The following is a 19,343-nucleotide window of genomic DNA, read 5'->3' as shown; positions in this document are numbered from 1 at the left end:
CTTCATTTAACCTGTAAATTCGGATATTCCAATCAAAGTCCTCAAAGAGAAAGCAGCCGCATCTTGTGCTCGTACTGATTATTAGTAATTTTGACCCTATAATTACCCTGTAAATTAAATAAATAGAGCCATTCATCATCATTCATGTCAGTAGTAACCGTAGAACCGTTCGTGAGCTCTTCAGTCTAGAACCACAATGGTGGGTGCGCGTCTGCAGCCGGTCGCCTCACTGGGCAAATCACCAGCAGTGCTCTCTGGATACCCCTCATTGCCCCTCATACTCCCGTCTGGTCATCAGCATGTTTACGAACTACGTCGCCAGTGTTTATCATTTGCATCACACTACAAATATCTTGGTTTGCAACTCAAAAGAAGCAATCAGAAAATCGCCGCTATTCCTGTCACCCGGACTGTCCTAATCTACTGGACCTCATTTACCATGGTCATCTTTGCCCGGATTTTGGACTATTGTTGCATGCACTGACGTCCTTAGGCCGACGAGCTTACTGAGCAGCAAATTGCTGAATTCAAGGAAGCCTTCGCCCTTTTTGTAAGTGTCCCTTATCAACTCTGTTCAGTCTCTTACCCGAGTAGGATAAGGATGGCGATGGTGAGTTCGAATTTTGGGCGTACGCGTACGACTGCTAAGATAGTCTCAAGGCCAAATCACCGTCAGTGAGCTCGGCACGGTGATGAAGTCCCTAGGGTTGAACCCTTCCGAATCTGAACTCCAGGACATGCTCAACGAGGTTGACGCAGATGGAAGTGGAGCCATTGAATTCAATGGTGAGTGTCACGTCCTCATGAGCGGAACCACATCGCGCTGAATCGCAATCAGAATTCCTTACCATGATGGCTCGAAAGGGCGCGGGGAGCGATCCAGAGAAGGAACTCCGTGAGGCGTTCAAGGTCTTTGATCGCGACGGCACCGGTACTATCTCTCGCGATGAACTCCGTCATGTCATGAAGTCTCTTGGTGAGAACTTGACGGAGGACGAAATTGACGAGATGTTGAAGATGGCAGATAAGGACGGCGATGGAACTATCGATTGTATGATAGCCCTTCATAGCCCTGTCCCTTCGTTTGGCTGACATTACTTCAGATAGTGAGTTCGCCGAGATCATGGCGCACAAATGAACACGTCGGTCTGGAGGGTGGACGACGGGTGGACGGGCACTCATGGATTTGTCGGATCGCAGCCAGCTCGAAGCAATCGTGCAGCATAATGCACCACTATGGACTCGTCGGCTGTGGCTTTTTCAAGGTCCGTGCTGCCGTGCATGTCCATTCAATAGTATTGCCTTGCTTCGGCCCCCGGGAACCGGAATTCAATCTTCAGAAGTCTACTTGTACTGTTGTACAGTTGCGAAATTGCCGATCTGCTGACCTGACCTGTGGCTGGTCATAAACCTTTTCATTTGTTTGGAATGGAAAGTAGTGATTTCGCGTGAACGAGTGAATAACGCGCAACAACCCAACAGCATGAATCAAATGTGTGCCGGGGACATGAGTCCCCTCTGCCATTCCTCTCCTGCGATTGCAATCGAGAAGCGCCAGAAAAAACAAAAAAATACTCCGACTCAAGCAGGATGTCTGCGGCGGTGGTGTTGAAACTTGAAATGAATCGTTGTCCCGCCAGCTACGGCGCGGGCTGAAGTCATGGTGCGTTGACGCCAAGAATGATACTATGCACTCAGGGCGAAAGCGCCACTAAGAGAACCTCGGAACTGTTCCTTGCTTACTTCACAAGGGCGAGAGTGATCGGAAGGTTACTTACTAGTCTAGGTTCAGTTTGGCAATCCGTCAAGCAGCTATCGTATCGCCTACCGAACGTCAAAAAACTACCAAGACAAATAAATGCGTGATGGACCAAGAGAACTGCTTGCCTTAGCTTGTTTCTGTATACGTCAAATATCCCGATACAAAAGATGCGGCTCCCAGTGAGGCTTTTGTCGGAATGATGTGGTATTGATATCCAGCAAGCTTGATCAGAAGCTGCTAAAATTAATATTGAATAAGTTGCCTAGCATTCCAAGCAAGCAAGGTGCCGAAATTTTGGCTCAACGTGTTCGACTCCGTCTAAGGGCATCTTATCGATAAGACAAGTAGAAGACCTCAGAGCGCGAGCTCTTCAACGCCAGGATCGCTCAAACAAACGCAGGACGCTGGAACAGAGGCCATCAATTCATGTGCGCACAACACCGCTCAAATCATCTTACTCAGTCACGTACGCCTCAGGTCTTTTGGGCTCTTTTCGAGTCGAGTAAAGTCAATTGGTACCGGATTCTTACCCTAAAAGGGTGCTCTGTGACGACCAGGCAGGCCCCTGATCTTAAAACATGCGCTCGCCCAGCTGCACAGCCGCCCTTTGGCGCAACATATCAGGCCCTACAACAGCTCAAACTCGCCGCGGCTTCTTTTCATTCAATGGGTCGTCTCCTGATGCTTCAGTGCAATCCCTCACGGCATCACGGGTCGTGCCGTATCCTTCGGCCCTTCTGTACGCGATCATCGTCGATGTTGACTCGTACAAAAACTTTGTACCGTATTGTTCGCACTCTCAAATCACGCGCTGGTCCAAAGCCGACCCAACAACGGGTCAAAGATGGCCTACTCAAGCAGATCTTCATGTGGGCTGGGGGGGCTTCAATGAGTGCTTCACGTCGCAGCTGCGTTGCGTACCCGGGGTGTCAGTCGAAGCTATGAGCGGCGGCGACGGTCAAAGCAATGCTAGCGCAGTGTTTCGGAGTCTCCTGACCAGATGGAGCGTTAAGGCTCTGGGAGAAGAGAAGACTCAGGTAGACGTTATGATCAAGTATCACTTCACAAGTCCTCTGTACGCTGCGGTCAGTGCAGCAATGTCGGACAAGGTAGCTGGCATGATGATCGAAGCTTTCGAAAAGGAGGCCCACAGCAAGCTCGGTAGACCAACAAGATAACGGGATTGTTTTACCATTCTCTATACTCGGTACGCCAGCTATCATGGACTCAAAGACCGCGCAAACCAAACATAGATACGATCAACACCCAGCTCGATCCTAGATAAAACTAGATTCCATTGTTCAGCTGACGACCGCGGTGTAGTAGCGAATGAGCCAGAACTTGTGACGAGTGACTTAGTGACTTGGAAACACCATACCCATGCATGCGACGCACATCCTTACTTGAAGGCAGTATCTTCAAGACTCATGAATGCAAAACAAAGTCGGATAGTCAAATCCACTCGATGGTGAAAGACCAGAGAAAAAGGGGGTATCATTAATGTGCCACTTGGTTGTCCTGCAACGGGTCGCTGCTTATTTCTTGCTACTCCTAGCCAAGGGTGTCAGTAACAAAACAGTCAAACAAGCGTCGAGGAGGCTCACTTCTTTTTTGGCTTACTTCCTGTGAAGAACTTGAGTATGGGGTCGTCTTTCTTGTGTTTTCGGGACTTCGGGGCAGCGTTCACAATTTCAACGCCGCGTGGAGGGCCAGAACGAGGGCGTGGCCAGTCCGCGTGTCGAGGACCATCAGTCACAGGGACTTCCCCCCTAGGCCGGCGAGGAGGTCCTGGTACGGGAACCCCCCTGGGCGGGGGCATGGGGCCGCTATGCCCTCCCAAGGGTCCTGGTATTCGTGGTCCTGGTCCAACAGGTGGTGACTTGTCCAAGGGCCACATGGTCATGCTAATACTCCAATCCGGCTCCACTACCTTCTCCCAAACTGAAGGAAGAATGATTTCACCATTGGGACCGGTCAAATCATAATGCCCTTCTTGGACGTGAGGGCCCAGTAGATCAACCTGCAGGAAAGCTTGCTTGATGAGCTCTTCCATGCCCTGTGCTAGGTTAGCATACACTGGTTTACCGCTAATCTGATTGTACATACCGCCCAAGTCTGGCAAAGATGAAACGGAAAGCTGAATTTGCGGCCGACAGCGTCCTTGAAGCGAATGGGCGCTTTGTCTGCCTTTTGTTTAGCGGAATTTTCCGCCTTCTGCCTCGCCTCCTCTTGCCACTTCTCCTTGAGCTCCTCTTGCTCCTTTTTGGCGGCTGCTTCGGCCTCCGCCTTGGCGATCGCATCCGCCTTTTCTTTCTCGACCTTGGCCGCAGCATCAGCTTCAGCCTTGCGCTTGGCATCTTCCTCGATCTTCTTAATACGCTCTGCCTCTTCAGCCACCTTCTTCTCAGCAGCCGCCCTCGCTTCGGCCTCGGCCTTGATGGCAGCTTCAACCCGAATGCGCGCAGCCTCTTCAGCCCTCTTGCGGTCCTCGTCCTCTTTCCGCCTACGTTCTTCAGCCGCTTTTTGATCTGCCTCAAATTTCATTCGGGCATTCTCTTCCGCGCGCTTCATGTCGTCCGCGCGCTGTTTGGCAGCCTCTTCTTGAGCTTTCCTCTCCGCTTCAATCCTCTCCCGAGCCGCTCGCTCAGCCTCGGCTCGAGCCTTGGCTACTTCCGCCGCCGCGCGTTCGTTGTATAGCCTGGCCTCTTCCATCCGTTGCTTGAATGCTTCCTCGGCTTCTTTCTTGATGCGAGCTTCGTCTTCCTTCCTTTTTTCAGCTGCCTTGGCCTCTTCTTGCATGGCCTTGATGGCTGCAAGCTCGTCTGCCATGCGCTTTTTCTCGATGTCCTCCTTGGGGACAGGCGTTACCTCTCTACCCGGGTGCTCTGTAGCCGCAGGCACGGGGGCCATCTGGTACTGCTGCATATGCTGTGGCATTGAATATTGACGGGGGTCTCCATAGAAGCCAGGGGCGCCGTATGGCATCATCGCATACCGGGCTTGACCGTCGTAAAAGCTGGCGCCGTTGGGACCATGCGCAGCAAAGGGGTTATTGCCATACTGTTGGCCGAAAGGTACCATGCCACCCATGCCCTGATATGGGGCGACTGGCCCTCCGTGGCCCCTCTGTCCTGAAGCATACTCTGCATGACTATGCGGGTCGCCATTTCCATTGCTATAGTACGCGTTCTGCTGCCTTGCCCGTGGCCCCTGGTGGTACGGCCTTTGGGGGTAGTGGTCGCCCATGGCGAAATCAGCCGATCCCTGATCGCCCTGCGGTGGTGCGTATGGAGCGTGTGTCGCTCCTGGGGAGCCTCCGGCTCGCCACAGAGGGACGACGTGTTGATTTTGGCGTTGATGTTGACTGTGAGATCGGTAGGGAGCTCGAGAGTATAGACGAGAAGTCGGGCCGTTACTCGCAGACGCTGAGTCCGAGGGGTCGACCTCGTCGTCGTCGTCGTAATAGTCCTCCTCGTCCTGCGAATCAAATGTATCTTCGTGACCGTCTGAGTAGGTTGATTGAGAGCCACCCGGTTGTGCGTGCGCACTTTGGATAGTCCTTTCCGGCCTCTGTGTCAGTCTGGATGCTAGGTTAGTCTCCGAACTCGCGAAAAGCAGTATCAAGACTCGTGAATCTTACGGCATAGCAGACAAAGATTTCGCCAGTAGTTCGGCGGCGACGAAATGGGTGGTGAGGAAAGGTGCGTGGCTTAGTACTTATGCGCCGTCACGCTCACAGACTCACGGTGTGGCCAGGGCGGGGTCAGGATGTCCTGTCAGGTTACCCGAGGGCACCACTTGACAAGCTTCAACCAGCCCGCTTGTGCTGCTGGCTCTTACTGTGTGGCGTCGTCAACAGCCCCTCGCGACCTTTCCCACCATGTGATTCGTGGGCTGTGAACGTACAGCAGCCTGGTGAGACTCTGCAGGAAGGCTTCGGTACTACGCCGTCCGTGAAACCCCGCGACAAGATGTGTAAAAGTGCACAATTGGGATGCTAGGAAGCTCAACGCCAGAACCGCGACGGGGATGCTGGCGACCGGATTCGCAGAGAAAGCGTTGATGCTGTCGCTGCCACAGGCTGCACGGTGGCTTAAAGCGTCCTTGGTCTGGTAAGGGACATTGATTCTTAATTACGTGAGACAGCTCGGCCTGGTTGACATTTGTGGTGAGAAAGTCCTGCTCTTTCAACCACGGGAAATATCCGGAGTCTTTGATGGTGCCTGACACCAGACTCATACAGCCCAATGAGTGATAGCCAGGGATCGATCGCCAGAGCCGATACAATGAATCCATGTTGTAGAACATTGCATGAAACCAACAGACACGGATGGTCTGTTTGCAAGGGCCCCATCAGAACAACATTGTTTGCTGTACTTTGACTTAGCAAAGGAATTCATGACGCCCGGCGGCGACATATTTTTTTATGTTGACTTGCACTGCCAATGCCGCAGTTATCAGCCTCACATTGTAACGTTGATACTTTCATGTTGCTGGAAATTCTTGGACAGATCCGTCGTTGCAGGTACCAGTCCTACTGCATGCGACTCCAGTGGGAGTCGGCCGCTGACTGGAGTCACTGGACCCCAGTCTCCATGCCTTCAGGTTGTGTTAGGTGCCTACTAGTACCTAATAAAAATATACTCCAATACCTCTACCCTTTAGACTTATCAGGCTTCAAGAGTTTTGAAGTCTACAAACCCCCGCCCGCTGCAATCGCCTTGCAACCACGGCACGGAATTCAACCCATTGCCCATCCACCACTTACTCCTTACTAATTTACTTACCACTCTGAGCCAGCCGTGCCAACCGCAGCTTCCAGTCGCTCGTTATCCTCAGGTATCGTAACCCGCACCACTGAAAACACCTACCGGTATTACACGTACTACCTACTCAAGTACTACTGGTACAAGCTGCCCTCCGCAAGAAACGTGCCGTACCCTAAATCCACAATCCGCTGCCCAACAAGTGCCCAACGTCTAGAGCGGCTCACATTACCAATGAAAGACCGCGGGCGTCTCACGTACGTCCCTGTGGGTCTTGCGTGACCCTGTCACGACAGATAGTCGACAACTGGACAGTTATTAGCAGGCAGACTGGGCACCAGGGTAGCGGTTGGGTGCTAATTTCATGGTGGTGAGATGGCCTGGCGGAGCACGGCCCCGAGCACTGAGTCCCCTGACCCCATCACGACATGACTTCCCATCGACTGTAGAAGGTCGGTAGTACACATGCCTGCCATACCGACCAGCCATGTGGTAACGCAATTCGCTCCACTTTCGCCCTCCCCTGTGTTACTAATCGCTCAGCAGTCGGGAGCCGTCCTGCCATGTGATAAATCGCTTGATCAATTTTGTATCTTGACGGTTCTCGCTACGACCAAAACAAATGTTGGCCGAATTCAACGCTGTGAGGCACTCCTGTCTCTGCATTCGTGAAGCCGAAGGCTTCGCAGTCGCTTTGCTTCACATGCGGTGGCTGCAGGCTCGGGATGCAAAGTGCGTCAGTAGACCGGCCATATTAGTTGATACCATGTTTGATGAAAACGCGCAGTCGCCATGTCACCCGAGCAAAACACTTCGCCACGTCTCACTTGGTTGCATCTGCCAGGATCACACATGGCTCCTTATAATGGAGACTAGGTCAGATAACACCCTTCTCATAACCCATAGAGGCGCCCGAAAATTCTACTACGTTATACCATGGGAACACCAAGCGGCTTGTGAAAACATTGCACCTCTGCACGATGTGTGGTGAGCACTGTGCCGCCGGCGTCTTTATTCGTGGTCCTTTGGAAAATGTAGGCTCTGGCGGTTGATTGATACAGCTCGACGATCGAGCTGATTGTTTGAGTCACGAGTGAACTCATACAACATTAAGGAATTCCAGGTCAACCGAAGATACTACCATCAAACCTCAGGGCTAGAACATGCAATGGAGTGTCTCCCCCTCTTTCTGGTCACCTCAGTCCATTCGATGATATCTTCTATGGATCACATTGATTGTCTACCACGTACCAGTTATAAGGCTTAAGCTCGCACATTTTCCTCATTGACGATTGCAGCAAACTCTACTTCCAGCACTTCTGAGAATCGCCGCAAGTGATGGTAAGCCCAAAGACCGCCTTGACTTTCACCCTGGCTATACTACTTCTAAACTGATTTCAAATGCTTCATAGGCGCCATTATTGTCGGCCATATGCCACATGTCGACCGCAGTGAGCGTGTGAGTCTTTGTTCTTCCGTAGCGTCGTGAATCGCCTCCCAAGAACTCAATCCACGACACGCGGTAGGCCAGGACGAGGGTAGCTGCGCACTTCTTCAGACCAATGTGAACCCAAGCAAAAGGCAAATGGGCGACTTCAATTGACAGTCATTGTTCGCAAACAACAACGACGGGCGTCGTTATAAGCTGCCAACGGTTTATGCCTGTTGCATAGGCGCGTTAACGTTCGTGGGGTTGCGTCGCGAGTCCTTCAGTAGTCGTCGTCTAATTACTCATATGAAAATGTGCAAGGATAGAGGGCCTTGCTAGACTGAGTGGTCAATTGAACGCAACTGCTGAATTACAAGTATCGTCTGACAAGGTCCGACGAGCATTGGTATTCCGCTTGTCCGCGCTGAGATATGCTGATGGCAATTCGAAAGATGCAAGTCGCAGCTTCGTTCTCACATTGGCGACGGCAATGGGGCCCGCATGTATTATATTCCTGGCTGGGCTGGAATGGGCCATGCTTCTGTGACAGAGCTTCGTTGGTGCATCTGAAAAGCTATCTTACAAGCGTCTGCTTTGTCTTGTCCAAAAGGTCTGCTGCGGCAGCAATCGCAGAACTATCGTACCCTTGCCAAAGGGGCTCGCCTGCCTTGTATCTCCTTACTATGTCAGCAAGCCTTTCCATCGCCACCTCACTAAGCCTAGCAAGCGTCTCTTGATCAGGTATAGTGAAGCTGTCTGGGTCGTTCTTCGGTTTGCTCCGGATTTTGTCCTCTTGGAGTTGGTCGGCGACAAGCTTCAGTCCGTAGTACCCCCGGAGATAATGGTCACATAGCTCCACGCTGCGAGCGAAGCGTTTCAGCGCCTCTGCCCTGTATTTCAGTTGCGCATCGCTACTCGAGGCGGCTGCCATCATAAAAACCTCGCCCAACCGGGCGTGCATCTTTGGGTTCATACGTCAGCAGCGTCGTGAGTTGGCAGAGTACACTTACATTCCAGGCATTGGGTACCAAAACGAGCACTTCTTCGAGCGCGAAGATGGCTTGTGGATAGTGGCCTTGCGATAAATGGAGATCCGCGAGCTCCGACCACCCTTCTGCATCCGTAGGGGAGGAATCAAGAAGGGTGCCAAGAGCGGTGATAGCTTCTGAGTCCTTCCCCATGGATCTGAGCAATGCGACTCTGCGCTTCGCGATTGGCTAGACATGTCAGCACATCGAACGTCGAGGCATAGCGCTCTATGAACCCACAATGTTAGCTGCATTTTCTCCCAAGATCTCCTGGTATTCCGTCAAGATGTGTTGCAGCTGTTCGTCCCCCTTCGCCGTCGCCTCCTTGCCTAAGCCTGTCAGAGCCATGACGCGCTCATTCTGCGACCCGAATCGTGCTGTAATGCGATCTAAGCATTCAATCGCTGATTTATCGTCGCCGGAACGCAGACATGACAAGAGCAAGTTCTCGTATGTGATCCACAAGTCAGCTGTGTCGGGTGCAGAGAATAGTGATGCCCATGGCGAAGCAGATATCGTTTTCGGTGCGTCCTTGAGAACTAGAGGCGCTTGTTGAGCAACGTGAAGAGCGTCTGGATGGCTCAAAAGTCCGCGATCTTGGGAGAGTGAAATCATGATGATTTGCAATTGTAGATGTCTCCGTCCTCGCACCTGAACGTAAACCAAGCTGCGAGGCCCCGCATAAGGTAGCTCTTCAGGCCAGACCGGACGGGCCTACCTCAGGGTGGGTCAGATCTAGGTAAGGTATGGAGCCGGCGGTCGAGATTATCCATCCCGCCCGCTAAACGCACAAAGCTCATTGACTTTTCTTTCGCTAATCCCGCTCTTCATTCCCTCTCACACTTTCTCTCCTCTATTATTATTTGAAACCGAGACTACAATCGACTTCCCATTCGCGACGGTTGATGCTAAAACACTAGTTCATCGAAGTCTCGATATCACTTTGAGTATGGACCAAGATTCCCAGGCTGGGAAAGTACCTGCGTCAAATGACCAAGAATGCCTACGGCAGCCAGAAGTCAACTTGTCACACCGTTCTCACAGCAGCTCTGAAAATCTGAAGCGTTCGGACCCTTTCCAGTTTGGTAGTCGGTTCCTAGAGGCAGGAGATGATGTGTTCGAGTTCAACGCCTGGGACCATGTCGAAACTGACGATGCATATAAGGCATACGCAGAGCAGCAATTAGCATTGCAAAGACAATCTCCTGTCTCTGAATTTGACAAAAGTGAGTTTCTTTTTTTTCTTATGCCAGAGCATCCTTGCACACAACCCAACCCCATATATTATGATGATGACACACCTAATGCATAGTTCATCTGAAACCTGATGATAAACTATACCTTCAATTCTTTCGCTCCCATCTGAATGCAAATGTATCTATCTTTTACTTGCGTATTTCCGTCACGTTGCTCGATCAGTTGCTGACTTGAGTCGCAGAGAGATTCAATGGAGATCCCGCAAAATGGTGGAACCTGTTCTACAAGAACAACACAGCCAACTTCTTTAAAGATCGAAAGTGGCTGAAGCAGGAGTTTCCCGTTTTAGATAAGTTGACCCAACGTGACGCGGGCCCATCGCTTGTCCTCGAAATTGGGGCAGGAGCTGGTAATACTGCTTTCCCGGTGCTTGCCACCAACCAGAACCCGGGGCTGAAGATTCATGCTTGCGACTTCTCAAAGACAGCCGTCGATGTGATGCGCACCAGTGTGCAATACGATACTCAGCACATGCAAGCTGATGTATGGGATGTTGCCAGCGATGATTTGCCGCCCAATCTCAGAGAAGGGTCCGTAGATGTTGCGATCCTTATCTTCATATTCTCGGCTCTGTCGCCCGCTCAATGGACCGCCGCAGTGCACAATGTGCATCGCCTCTTGAAGCCCGGCGGCATAGTTTGTTTCCGCGACTATGGGCGTGGCGATCTTGCGCAAGTCAGATTTCGCAAAGGCCGGTACATGGAGGAGAACTTCTACGTCCGCGGGGATGGGACACGGGTGTACTTCTTCGATCAGGAGGAGTTGGCAACCATCTGGAAGGGTGACTCCGCCGAGACCTTGTTTGAAATCGAGGAGCTCGGTGAGGACCGGCGCTTGATTGTCAACCGTAGTGAAAAGAAAAAGATGTACCGATGTTGGTTACAGGGGCTTTTCAAGAAGATATAAAAAGCAAGGCCCGCAAATGACAATTGGTGTTTATTAGTACGAAACATTCACAGTCAAATCCGAAGCGCAATTCGTGACTCTTTACGGTTTCCGATTAATCTAATACTAATCTGTCCACGAAGACAAATTGTCAACAACACAACCATCTGACCCTTCGCGACGGATCAGCCGCCCAAGATGGAACACCTTCTCTCCTGACTTGCTCAACGATGCCGTAACGGCGTCAACTTGCGCAGCATCAAGTGCAATTACCATACCAATGCCAGAGTTGAATGTGCGGACCATCTCTGAGGGGGTCACGTTGCCAGCCTGCTTCAACCACTTGAACACGGGAGGCATGTCCCAACCAAAGCCGATCGAAGCCGCCAGGTGAGAGGGCAACATCCTTGGTACGTTCTCGACTAACCCTCCGCCAGTTATGTGTGCGAGGCCTTTGATGTGCTGCAGAATCGGAAGAAGAGCTTTCACATAGATGCGTGTGGGCGTAAGTAGTGATTCCCCGACGGTGGTTGCACTGTCCCAAGGCGCTGTAGACGAATAGTCCAGACCGGCAGCAGACACAATTCGGCGCACAAGGGAATACCCATTGGAGTGAACGCCAGAGGATGAGAGTCCTATCAAAACATCCCCCTCCCTCATCTGATCCAAGAGCGGAAGTTTGATATCATGTGTCACCGTGCCTACGGCGCATCCGGCGGCATCGTACTCTTCGCCAGTGTACATGCCGGGCATTTCGGCCGTCTCGCCACCAACAAGAGCACAGCCAGCTTGACGACATCCTTCTGCTACACCTTCGACAAACGCAGAGGCAATGGCGGGGTTGAGTTTACTGCAGCCGTAGTAGTCGAGAAACATGAGAGGGGTGGCGCCTTGAACAACCAAATCGTTGACGTTCATTGCTACCAGGTCGATACCAACGGTATCGTGCTTTCCCATTGCCAATGCAACTTTGAGCTTTGTACCAACACCATCAATAGCACCGACAATGATGGGAGCACCGGGGAATCCCGCTTTGGAGAGGTCCACCTCGCCTCCGAAGCCGCCGATTTCAGCATCCGCGCCAGGGCGTGCCGTGCTAGCAACAGCTTTCTTGATTTTGTCCACAAAGTCATTGCCAGCCTGGATGTCAACGCCAGCTTGCGCATACGTCATCGAGGATCCCTGAGTGACGCGGAACGCGCGGTGGGCGATGTCTCTTCGATAGAACTTGCCTTCGAAGTCAATGACATTGGAAGATAGAGCGGCGTACGAGGCATCAACAGCGGCTCGCAGAGAGCTTCCCACGGTGTTCAATGCAATGACGCGACCACCAGAAGTTTTGAGCTGGCCATCTTCCGGATCCAACTTCGTCCCAGCGTGGAAAATGGTGCTACCTTTGGGAGGTTCTTGCACAGTCATTACAGTACCCTGAGCGTAGGACCCCGGGTAGCCGCCTGCAGCCAGCACAACGGTTGCGCTGAACTTGTCCACAACGTTGATCGCAATCGCCTCCAGTGAAGAATTTGTACATGCCAACATGATCTCTGCAAGGTCCGTGTCCTCTGACAAAAGTGGAAGGACGGTCTGCGTTTCGGGGTCACCAAAGCGCACATTGTATTCGAGCACTTTGGGTCCGTCTGTGGTGATCATCAAGCCAGTGAACAGAACACCCTTGAAAGCCTGCTTCTCCAATCGCATGCCTCGAAACGTGGGAAGTAGGATTTCTCGATCGACGCGCTCAATCAAATCCTGTGATGAAATGTTCGTGGGCGCATAGCAGCCCATTCCACCCGTGTTGGGCCCCTCATCACCATCATAGATGCGCTTGTGATCTTGTGCCATTGGTAAAGAGCGGAAAGTGTAGCCATCGCAAAACGTCAAAACACTTAGCTCGTCGCCGTGGAGAAGTTCTTCCACAACAACCTCGGACCCAGCGGCTCCAAAAGCCTTGTCAACCATGATCTCTTTTAGCGCAGCCTTCGCTTCAGCCTTCGTCGATGGTAGTATCACGCCCTTGCCGGCGGCCAATCCGGTAGCTTTGATGACCACGTCATGGTCCACCTCGTCAATGTACCGAACTGCTGTGTTGTAGTCGGAGAAGTTCTGATACGCGGCCGTGGGGATGTTGTATTTCCTCATGAAATCTTTCGAGTATGTTTTGCTTCCTTCTAGTCGAGCAGCGTCTTTCGTAGGTCCAAAGCAAGGGATGCCAGCGAGGCGAAAGTATTGCTCGACCCCATTCACAAGGGGGGCCTCGGGTCCTGGCACAGCAAGATTGACGTCGTTGTCTCTGGCAAACTTGACAAGACCCTCGAAGTCGCTCGCAGAAACCGACGTAACATTTGTCGTCTTGGGGCATGTGGCTGTTCCACCGTTTCCGGGGACAGCCAGAATGGAGGCAACACGCGAAGATTGGCTGAGCTTCCAAGCCAATGCGTGTTCACGGCCGCCATTGCCAATGAGCAGAATTCGGAGATCGGCCATTGTATGGTCTATGCGACAGTAATACCATAGGGACTGATAATTATCAAGCCTATGCTGGACAAAGAAAAAAATTACCCCTCTAACGCCGAGATCGGCGAGAGAGAAGTATAGAGCTCGACCTAAGGTACCTAGTTATTAGTAAAGTAAGTAATATACTATAGAATAAATCTAGACTCTAAAGACTATATTAAATAAATAAGAAAATAATTATTTATATAATTATATATTATTAAAAAAATAATTTTTATTATAATAATAATAATAAATTATATATCTTTATATATATTTTTAATAATTAATTAAATTATTTAAATTAAATAATCTTAAAAAAGAATTTTAATAAAAAAACCTTAATATAAAATTTATTTTTTTTAAAAAAAAATTTTTTTATATAGTTAATAGATATATTTTATTATAAGCTAGGCCTTATTAGAATAACTTAATAACTTAGATTTAGTTTATTTAATAATAAAGGAGAAAGGAAAAAGAAAAATAAAGTTTACGGGCTTTTTTTTTAGTAATATATTATAGGGTCTATATATCCTTATAAGGGTATATAACTAGTCTAGGCTATCTAAGCTAGGTCTCGTACCTAGCCGCTAGTATATTAATAAAACTATAATATTACCCCCCTTTTCTTCGGAGGCGTCCTATATATACGTTATATACTTATTATAAGACCCTTAAGCTATTAAAGTATATATTTAGTTTCGTTATTTAGCTATTATAACTCTATATAGGTCTATATTTTCTTATAGCGAGCTATATAGCTTATTTATATATAAAGAGTATAACCGCGAGCCTTATAAAAATAAGTAAAGGTAATAATATTTTTAACTTATTTTCTAATAAAGATTAGTTATTAATAAATTCGTATTATCGCCCCCTTTATTTTTATAGCTATTTGATATATATATTATATATAAAATATAAGGTTTATGCACTATAAGAGTATATTTTTTATTTTATTATTTAATAATTATATCTTTATATAGATCGATATATCCTAATAAAACCTTATAGCTTATTTATATATAAAGAATATACTTATAAGCTTAATAAAAAAAAGTAAAAATAATAATACCTTTAGTATATTTTTAAGTAAAGATTAAATAAGCCCTTAAGCGTTTATATATATAATAATAATAACCTTTATTAGTTTGTTTTTTTTCTTTATTTTTAATTCTTAATATTAATATATATTTTTTATAACCCGCGGTTATATTATAGTATCGCTAGGGCATACTTACTAACTATATATATAACGCGTTATATTTTATTAATTATTAGAATCTATAAGTATTTCTTATAACGCGCGTAGCCTTTATATATTACTTATATTCTTTTAAAAAATATCATTAATATTATAAATTAATTTATTCTATCTTTTTATTATTATATTCTTATTATTATTATTATTATTATTAATAAAATAATCGATACTAAAGCGAAGTTATATAATTAATATATAAGTAATATTTATTAAGAAAGCTATCGTTATAATTACTTTTTATTAAATTAATAAGTATTAGGCTAATATAAGTCCTCTTTATATTAACTTTATATAGCCTTTATTAGTAATTAATAAGGCGGGCTTTGTATTATTTTATTATTAAATAAGAAAATAATAGCTCTTAGCTATTACTATAAGCTCTTATAAATACCTTTATAACCCCGATATAAGAATATTACTTACATTCTTTAGATATATTTATTATATACGCGCTTTAATCGCGAAGTTTAATAATACTCGTACTTATTATAATATTAAGGGTAAGTTAGGATATACTATTAATATATTCCCTTTATTAACTTATATAAATAGCTAAGGTTCGAAATATTATTATTATATTAATATTAAGTATAATAATATTTTTATAAATTTTTAATTTCTAATATTACTCTTATATAAGGCTAATATATATAATCTATAAGTCTTTCCTAAAATAATTAAAGCTATCGATATCTTAATAAGTATTATTACTAATATTAAGTATATTAAGTATAATAAAAAAAATAACTCTTTTATAAGTTTATTATAACCTTATATATATCTTATATATTAACTTATTAAGAAACCTATTATTAGAAGTTTATTAATAAATATACTATACGTATTTTATATACTTACCCTTATATACCTAAGGATTAAAGTTTATATTACTTACTAAATATTAAGTTTATATTATATTATCTTTATAAGGTTAATATAAGTTTAAATACCCCTTTTTATTATAAGTCTATAGCTAACCCGCTAAAATATCGCTATCTTTATAATAATCTCCCCCCTTAATAAAGAAAACATAATTAATAATAAAGATAATAATAACGCCGATAAAGAGTAAATATATTATTTTTATAGACTAAGTATAAAGGACCTTTTAGGATTAATTTTTATTTTTTAATTTCTTAAGAAATAGTTTAATATTTAACTCTTTTATAAAGTTAAGGTAAATTAATTATAATTATTAAATTTTAAATAAAATTCCTCCCCTTTTATTTATTAATTAAATAAAAATCCTGTAAAATTATCTTAATTAATAATAAAGATTTTATATATTTATAGCGACCTTACTTTATTTTTATCCAGGCTATAATAGACTTCCGCTAAATTATAATTCTCTTTAAATTTATTAAGCACGGTTATATCTCTTAAGCTTAATAATAATTCTTATATTAGTTTCCTCGCCGCTTACTCCGCGCGTAAAGGATATATTTATTAAGTTATTCTTATTATTTGTTAATTAAGATCGCTAAAAATTATAAATTATTAATTTATTACTTAGGTATTAATCTTAGACTTACCCTTCATAATTAGTTAATATAGAAATATAAGTAAATTATAAAAAAAATACTAAGTTTAATTATTAATAAATTAATTATTTTTATTTAATTATAATATAAAATCTCTCGCGGTATATTCTAAAAACCTTTATAATTTATTCGCTTTATTATCTAGGACTTATATTATTAATAATTCCCAACTATATTTATAAAAAAATAAGCTAATTATTATAATTATATTATTTTTATTATTAAGCGCTAATATCGTTATACATAGTTAGTTTACTTAATTTAGTTAAGCTTAATTAATATAATAATAAAAATATACTTAAATCTCTTAGTTATTCCTTTCTAAGATCCTATCTAACTATAAGTAAAACGCGGTGCTTAAGCGCTATATTATCCTTATAAGCTAATAAAGGCTTTTCTAAAACCTCTTTATTTAATTTATATTTTTATTATTAACGATCGATATTAATATTTTATAATATTAATAATAATATATAAAGAAATATTATATATAAGCTTTAATTATTATATTTATTATTATTTTTAATATAATTACTTTTATTAGCTTATTAATTATTACTTAAAGGTATTAAGACTTATTTAAGCTTAATTCTAAGAAACCTATAATAAAGTCTATTATAAGGTTATAATAAGGCTATTATAGAATAAATATAGGCTTTAATAACCCTTATTTAGCCTCTCTTTAAAAATAGTTTTTTCTATATATATTATAAATTATAATAAGCCTATATATAAGTTTTATTATCTTTAGCTAAAAGAACTTCCTTAATATTACTCTATAAGTTATATCCTATCTTAGATAGCTTATAAATAAAGCCTCGTGGATTTTTTATAATAATTATTTATATAGCTTATCTATATTATTATCGCTATTATTTATAGAGCTTCTTAAAACCTATACTTTATCTTTAAATAATAATCTTTATTTATTATTAATTTAATACTTTATTATTTATACCTTTAATATTAAATAAATAAAAAATAATATTTATATTACATAACCGCCTAGTATATTACTTAATAAATTTTATTATATTAAATTATTTTATTTTATAAAGTTATTAATAAAATATTAATAAAAAAAATATTTATTTTTTATAAAAGTAACGGGGATTTTATATCCTTAATACTCCTTAAGACTTATAAAAATAAACTTTCTAACTTTATTATTAAAAATATCTCTTAAAAATAGCCTAAAGTCTAAGGATTATTTTCTTTTATTAAGATATTTTATTCGCGTTTATTAAGTATATCTAGCGTAATAGCTTCGCGGCCCGGTCTATATTATAACTTAAAGTTATATTCTTATAGTTCTATCGCTTATTAAACTTTTCTTTTATTTAGTTATTATTTAATAAAGAAATATATAAAGTTCTTATAATTTATAAGAATTATAAAGGACTTATAGTTTTTTAACTTTACTTTTTAAGCCCTTAGGCTATATATAATTATTAAGAGTTCTTTATTATAAATCTTATAATTATATTCTATAAGAATGAGTTTTTTAAGGTATATACGATAATATAATAATTTCTTTATATATTAAGCTAGGTTAAGGTTACCTTTATAGCTTAATTAAAAGAATCTATTTCTAATTATATATCTCTCTCTAGGTCGAAATATTATAATATTAATACCGTATAAAGCTAAAGAAACTTTAGATTCTTTTTATTATTAAAGGTATATTTTATTTATATATAGCCTATAGTTTTTTTATATTATAAAATATTTTTTATTTTATTTTAATTATATAGCTAAGATAGTTTATTTTCTTTATTATAAATATATATTTTTTTAAATTTAATAATAAGCTAGTAATTTAAAATACTTTAAATACTCGCGATATTTTTATAAAATAGTTATTTTTTAACTTACTTAAGTAAATTAAGATATTATTAATATATATTATTACGAAGTTTCTTAGAAACTCGCGGAGAATATTATTAATTTATTACTAAAATATAATAATAGTACCGCTTAAACTAAAAGGGTAGATAATTTATTTAAATAACCTATATCTTATATAAAATATAGTCTTTTTTTTATAACCTAGGCCTATCTTAATCTTATAAAATATAATTATTATATTAAGCTTTATAAACTATTTCGTTATAACTAAGTTACGAAATATCTTTAAGATTAATATAAATAAGTATCGATTTTTTTTAATAATAATAATAATAATAATAATAATAATAATAATAATAATAATAATAATAATAATAATAATAATAATAATAATAAATTATACGCCTATAATAAGTACTTCTCGCTAGCTAGCTAGGTTATTTAAGCTAAATAATCCTAAAAAGAAATTCTAATAAAAACCTTAATATAGTCCTCCTTTATTTATAATAAAGAAATATAAAATAAAATACTAACTTTTATAATACCAATCTTATATAAAGGCTTATTCTACCCGCGTATTAATTATATTCTTTTTAAATATATTATTTTATTAAAGTTCTATTATTATAATAAGTCCGGGGAGGAATTAGCCCGGACTCGCGCTAAATTAGCCCTTATTATATATAAACTTGATTTATTTATTTATTTTTTTTTTATATTCTTATTTATATAATTCTTACTTAGTTTTATATTATTATTATTATTTATTTTTTAATTTTATTAAATTAATAATTTTAATTAAGTTCCCCCTTTTTTATATATATTTATTTTACACTTAGTTTATATTATATTTAATCGCTACCTTAAATATTATAAATAAGATCTCGCTAAGGTTTTTAAAATATAATTATTTAATATTTAAATAATTAGTATTTAAATATAATTATTATTTATTTTTTTTATTTTTTAAATAAATAAGTTTTTTATTTATATTTAATATATTATATATACTTAGGCTAGTTTTATAATAGTTCTTTCTATATTAATATTAATATTTTTTTAATTAATTT

The 19,343-nt window shown here is 41.9% G+C and overlaps 6 protein-coding genes across 6 annotated transcripts; 3 read left to right on the top strand and 3 right to left on the bottom strand.

Annotated features, from left to right (window-relative positions):
* Positions 1-67: 67 nt before the first annotated feature.
* Positions 68-1,381, top strand: F5Z01DRAFT_642846 (calmodulin-1). Its single transcript, XM_046262677.1, has 6 exons — positions 68-442; positions 494-550; positions 595-610; positions 661-786; positions 839-1,051; positions 1,104-1,381. The coding sequence occupies exons 1-6, from the start codon at positions 197-199 to the stop codon at positions 1,136-1,138; spliced, it is 693 nt and encodes a 230-aa protein (XP_046122221.1). The 5' UTR covers positions 68-196; the 3' UTR covers positions 1,139-1,381.
* Positions 1,382-2,041: 660 nt separating this feature from the next.
* Positions 2,042-3,330, top strand: F5Z01DRAFT_190651 (cyclase/dehydrase family protein). Its single transcript, XM_046258005.1, has one exon. It carries the CDS (start codon positions 2,341-2,343, stop codon positions 2,938-2,940), a length of 600 nt encoding a protein of 199 aa, XP_046122220.1. The 5' UTR covers positions 2,042-2,340; the 3' UTR covers positions 2,941-3,330.
* On the bottom strand, positions 3,291-5,425 carry F5Z01DRAFT_642841 (putative kinetoplast-associated protein KAP). The gene is made up of 3 exons (XM_046262676.1): positions 3,869-5,425; positions 3,367-3,818; positions 3,291-3,313 (listed from the first exon to the last, which is right to left on the bottom strand). Exons 1-3 carry the CDS (start codon positions 5,006-5,008, stop codon positions 3,298-3,300), a joined length of 1,608 nt encoding a protein of 535 aa, XP_046122219.1. The 5' UTR covers positions 5,009-5,425; the 3' UTR covers positions 3,291-3,297.
* Positions 5,426-8,531: 3,106 nt separating this feature from the next.
* F5Z01DRAFT_614923 (uncharacterized protein) lies at positions 8,532-9,600 on the bottom strand (the record flags this gene model as incomplete). The annotated part of the gene is made up of 3 exons (XM_046260839.1): positions 8,532-8,918; positions 8,968-9,174; positions 9,226-9,600. 3 exons carry the CDS (start codon positions 9,598-9,600, stop codon positions 8,532-8,534), a joined length of 969 nt encoding a protein of 322 aa, XP_046122218.1.
* A 153-nt stretch (positions 9,601-9,753) lies between these two features.
* Positions 9,754-11,217, top strand: F5Z01DRAFT_642827 (S-adenosyl-L-methionine-dependent methyltransferase). The gene is made up of 2 exons (XM_046262675.1): positions 9,754-10,211; positions 10,424-11,217. Exons 1-2 carry the CDS (start codon positions 9,935-9,937, stop codon positions 11,146-11,148), a joined length of 1,002 nt encoding a protein of 333 aa, XP_046122217.1. The 5' UTR covers positions 9,754-9,934; the 3' UTR covers positions 11,149-11,217.
* F5Z01DRAFT_642826 (phosphoribosylglycinamide synthetase) lies at positions 11,218-13,745 on the bottom strand. The gene has a single exon (XM_046262674.1). It carries the CDS (start codon positions 13,609-13,611, stop codon positions 11,254-11,256), a length of 2,358 nt encoding a protein of 785 aa, XP_046122216.1. The 5' UTR covers positions 13,612-13,745; the 3' UTR covers positions 11,218-11,253.
* Positions 13,746-19,343: the final 5,598 nt, after the last annotated feature.

The sequence above is a fragment of the Emericellopsis atlantica genome (assembly GCF_019669845.1).
Source record: "Emericellopsis atlantica unplaced genomic scaffold F5Z01scaffold_2, whole genome shotgun sequence".
Classification (NCBI taxonomy): Eukaryota; Fungi; Ascomycota; class Sordariomycetes; order Hypocreales; family Bionectriaceae; genus Emericellopsis; species Emericellopsis atlantica.
This window is presented reverse-complemented; position numbering and strand designations above follow the sequence as displayed.